At 48.0% G+C, this 5,110-nt stretch overlaps 1 protein-coding gene across 1 annotated transcript; it reads right to left on the bottom strand.

Annotated features, from left to right (window-relative positions):
* Window positions 1-3,633: 3,633 nt before the first annotated feature.
* UCRPA7_3933 (hypothetical protein) lies at window positions 3,634-4,447 on the bottom strand (the record flags this gene model as incomplete). The annotated part of the gene is made up of 2 exons (XM_007916520.1): window positions 3,634-3,699; window positions 3,761-4,447. 2 exons carry the CDS (start codon window positions 4,445-4,447, stop codon window positions 3,634-3,636), a joined length of 753 nt encoding a protein of 250 aa, XP_007914711.1.
* Between the last annotated feature and the right edge of the window lie 663 nt (window positions 4,448-5,110).

Genomic DNA, 5,110 nt, shown 5'->3' on the forward strand with positions numbered 1-5,110 from the left:
CTTACCTTTTCAATAGCCTTTAAAGTAGTAAGCCTATAGGTTTATTCCTACCATAAAGGTCTCTAACCTTCATTTCCCTTCTACCAAAAAATCCTCCCAATATAAAACAATTGAGTCAATTGTCTCTAGACTGTTTCTCCAAAGCTTGATCAGCTTCCAAATATATTCTGTTCTTTGACTATGGTCTTGTGTGGGTGGTGGTAGTGATTTGGGTGATTGCTATATATATATAAGGCTGAAAGGTGCTGAAGCCATCATATAGGGTTCGCAACCTATGACAAAAATAATAAGAAGATTAAGGTTCTTATATAAGTTTATGATTCTAAACTAATGATATAGCCAGCAATATTACTAATCTAACTTAATATCCAAAGATATACCTTAGTCGGTCTTTAGAAAGTAGCTTGATAGTTTATTTTCAGTCTGTCAGATTATCTAGCTTATCTTATTTAAGAATAAGATCACTAAAGAGATTAAGGTCCTTATATAAGCTTAGATCTTAGAAGATTTAGCCTAACTATTGGTATCAATATTGACGATAGCTAGCATTCTCATCCGACTTCATTCTTCCCGCCTTAGACTGGATGGTGGGCGTTCCCCTTACGTACCTAAGCCATATGTTTGGGGATGGGCTTGCTCATCTATCGCCAGAGTTATGCCCGATATTTCCTTGGATATGCAGTTAGGAGGTGGCTTTGACTTCCACTATAATGGTGGCTGTTTGTCCCTAGTTGGGCGTGAGGGGGTAGAAGGGCAATGCTGACCTTTAGGGTCCTCCCCCCTTCCCCCCTTCATCATCTACCTTAGCTTGCGGTAACCCCGGCGAGAATATATTAAAGTCATCGTTGTAGTCAAGTTACAAACTTTTACTTCCACCATATTGGTGGTTGTATTGTCCCTGCTTGACAACTGTAGAGTGTTAAAGTTGTTGTTCACCGCTTCGGGAGAGTTTCAAGGAAGGTCAAGCGGGCGTAGAGGGGGGCAATCCTAACCTTCCAAAGGTTGCTTCCCCTCTCCCCGTCATTATCCATCTCACTTCCTGGGTCCGATACCGAGATTACTTACCATTTATGATTATGGCTAGGCCAGATGCTTTCACTTCCACCATACTAGTGGTCGTGGAAGCGGGCTCGGGAGGCACCGTCCGGCGTGACTTGGATCCATCGGACTAGAGGTTCGATAATCCAACGGGCAAGAGACTAACCAAAGAGACTAGCGAGAAACTGGTACTGCTAGAGGCATTTGTGAGGATTTGTGGGGTAGATATCATCAGGGCAATGCGCCATATATATATAGATGATCCTAAACTCTAGTCGACAGTTGTCACCTATAAGATCATGACGCAATTTTTGCTGCCCTTTATCATGGAGGAAACGCTATTTTCCTCAATGCTGACTGTCGACAAACACGGCCAACAGCAGTCGTTCGGCCTGAGAATTACCCGATAACCTTTGGCGATGCAGATGGCGGCGGCAGCCAGCCGCGCCTGCCAATTGCCTGTGGCAGTAATAATCCCTGGGTCCGAGGGCGCGACAATGATCTCTGCGAAGCTACCGACTGACACGAGTCTCATAGATATTGGTAGCTTAGTCGAGCTCTTGTTCCCGTGGGCACGAGTAGCTGCCGAGCATGTGCAGATCTTGTGGGGGAGGAATGTTGTCAGTAGCCTCTCGCTCCGAAAAGTTGATAGAATGTCGAGGTCAGCAATCCATTTGTCTCTATCATAAACAGAGATGAGCGTCTCGAGGAAGTACGCCTCAATATCTCGACCTCCGGTCGTCCCGACGTTCAGTGCCTGCTTCCACTCGGTGAAAGATAGTTGCAAACTCGTTCCCCCAAAAGAATCGTCGAGTACGCCGTCAAACTCCTGATATTGGTACTGGTACCAGTCGTCTAGTTCGTACTTTCGTACTGTCGGGTTTGGCGGCGAGATCATGAGCGCCATGCCCGCTCGACCGATATTGCCTGTAACTCGCGTGATACCCGCCTGCTGATTATCTTGTTGCGCTGGATCGCGCAGGAGTGCAGAGGCAATGTACAGTGAGTCTGATGAGCACAGTGCAAAAACGGACGACAGTTCTGAAGGCTGGAAGTCGAAGCTGCCCGTCTCCATCATCGCAATGCATGCAAAGCTCGTGGCTGTGTCTGTGTCCCGTGGAGCAAGGTAGTCAATCCTTGAACTCGAGGCGAGATAAGACTTCATCCTGCTGGGTCCTTGACCTTGAGAACTCTCGATTGCTGCTTCCACCCAGGTTGCCCTGCTCAGGTCGACCTTTGCGGCGCGGACGTCGACTGAGGCATCCCGCATTCCCTTATAGAGGTTGTCTATGAAGGTCATACCAAGCACGTTAATATTTGTCTGGGAGTCCAATCTGAGATGCTTGGCCAGCATGCTGAAATCGATTCGGTCAGGCTTGAAAATAGTCATGAGCTTTCTCATGGATAAGGTATATGACGGTTTCGCCTTTTTTGTCTGTACTTTTCCTTGATGAATGATAGGCGCGAATGCCTTCAAACCCCGGCGACAAAGAAGAGAGACGCCTCGCAAGTCACCAAAGACTAGGTCATACTTGTAGTTATTATCTTGAGAAAGCTTCATGACGGCAGCAGGACGGTCTTCTCGGGGCCGGCGATTATCCCTGGATAGCGGCCCATGGTTGATACTAACCGTGTTGGCATGCTCGATAGTTGTGGTTGAGGTTGAGCCCCTGATAAAAATAGGATAAGGTTTTGAATGATAGCCTGCAACCTCATCAAGTTTACGAATTTGAATTATCCTTTCTTTGATTGTCTTATTCTCAGCTAGCTGAGATCCAGTCATCGGCGAGGTGATCCAACGTCGATATGCTTGCGGTGTGCGGAGGTTGTCAACTACGCCATTCTCTATACCAAACTCCGGGCATGCGGTGGCAACCTCAAATTCTTGGTGGCCACCTTCATGATCATACGAATATACTATAAGGTACTCGTAGTCCTCATTTGCAACTCCTTGGGCGCGAAGATTCGCAGCAATCTCTCTTAGTAGACGGATTTTGTCTTCAAGATTCACGGCCACATTCAAGTACGTACTGATGGTAAATATTCCCTGGAAAGGGGTTCCGGCCATTTCACAGAAGTTTCTTCCCAAGTTCCTTAGTGTCTGTACTCTCGGTTGGTCCAGTGATGTAGCCCATCTGCCTGCAATTTGCGAGAGCAGTAGGAGCCAAGACTGGGATTGATTGGGCACTCCTTTTGAAGACTTTGGGTAGGGAGAGCTTCCCGTATACGGCTTTTTCAAAGCATTGTGTAGCCTGAGTGCGGCGTCACCAGCAAAGCGAACGATCTCTCCTGATGGGATGCTGGGATCGCTGTCCCATGTTTTGATGTAGGCGGAAAACCAGGCAAACAGCAGCTCATCGACAGTGATTCTATCTCGCTCTGATGTTCTCGTAGAGCAGAATTTGGTTACTGGCAATCCATAATAGCGTAGGTGAGCTAGAGGAAGCGACCAGTAGACAGCCCGCGCTTCTTTGCCCTGGGGTGGATCTAAACCGATGGTGAGAATTCCCCTTCCAGAAAGAAGAGGATCTTTCAGATCAACTCTAGGGTTTGAAGCCGACAAGCAGTGCAGGTCTGGATAAAGGTGCCATGCCATTAGTCCGAGGAGAATTTCTCCACCTTGAACTGATCGCGGTATGCCTTCCAAAAGTTTCTCCATTTCTTTCATGGCCGTTGTCCAAGCAGTGATGACGCTCACATAAGTGTCCGGTTTATTATTCACGGATAAATCGATGTTATCTATAATGAGTCGTAACTTCTTCTGCTGCACCAACTTCTCTGAGTCGGCCACCCGGAGCCAAGATCGGCAGCTTGCATCCCAGTCTGCAAGGTCACAACGTGGGAACTGCTGGGCAGTAGCAAGCATCAAATTAGTATCGATCTCTCCCTCAGCTTCGAGGTCCGCCGCAACCTCCATCTTGCGGCGAAGTATGATCTCGTCCCAAAGGGATGTTGCTTCAGGGGCGTCCCACATCCTGGCCAACATGCATGCTAGTAGATGGCACTGGATCGCAGCGTGGCCCGAAGTCGCTGCAGCCCACAGCGTTGTTGCGTCTGCGCCAACGCGATTCGTGAACGGCCCATACGATGAGACATCGCCCTTTGGGTTGGCCTTCGCGCTTTTAGCGATCTCTGAAGCTCTTGATCCATATGCCTTGATTAGATTTGGCGTGGTTGGTAGGATGCCCTTGAAGAGCAGCCCGAGCTTCCTCGCGGTCGTGTGCTGCGATCCGTCTTGAGCCTCCTGTAGGCGGGCCTTAGCTAGATGCTGCCCGACGCCTTCGTACTCGACCGGCGGGTTAACTCGTTTGGTGAACAGGCTGATTTCGAAATTGAAGTTGGCTAGTGCGAGGGTTGTGTCTGCCCTCGCAGCCGCTGCAGCGGCGGTAATATTGCCGATAGAGGCCATAAGGAGACCGACAGGCTTTTCACTGGGGATGATACTGCTTTCTAGCTTATCAAACTAGGACGAGCGGTCAAAAGGAGCATAGGTTGGTGATGAGTGGGAAAGGCTCTGGAACTCAAACTTGACTGTCTCAGGTACGTATCAACTGCGCCTTGTATAGCCCCGCCCGCCTTTCGCTGGAAGGACCAATGATAACATGCGTGTCAATGGCCAACCTGAATACCTAACCTGCTGAGCTGGTATACAGTCAATGATTTAAGCATGACATCTCAGTCCCATGGTAATCGCAGGGCCTGACGCATATTACCACAGATATAGAACAAGAGTAGATCGGGAGAGAACCTAGAGAGATATAGGGGACTATTAATACTTTCTGAATAGTAGCGCCTTTCAGAACTCTTTTCCAACTCTTCGTAGATAAGCGAACAGAAATCAAGGTATTTACTGGGTAATCCTATTGACATATATCATTCTGGGAGATTATGGTAATATCAATCTCTCTTCATCTACAATACTAAGACATTTTAATGCCTTCTGAATAGCTGCAGTTCATTTCTATAATTCGAGGCCACATGCCTTACCGAGCACTACCCGTCATTCTAGGTTTCTGAAGTCTTTCCTACAAAGGCATACAGATGTCCCCGTCTCGTTCATTGAAGCCTATTG

This window comes from Phaeoacremonium minimum (assembly GCF_000392275.1).
Source record: "Phaeoacremonium minimum UCRPA7 unplaced genomic scaffold PA7_03_scaffold_299, whole genome shotgun sequence".
NCBI classification, from domain to species: Eukaryota; Fungi; Ascomycota; class Sordariomycetes; order Togniniales; family Togniniaceae; genus Phaeoacremonium; species Phaeoacremonium minimum.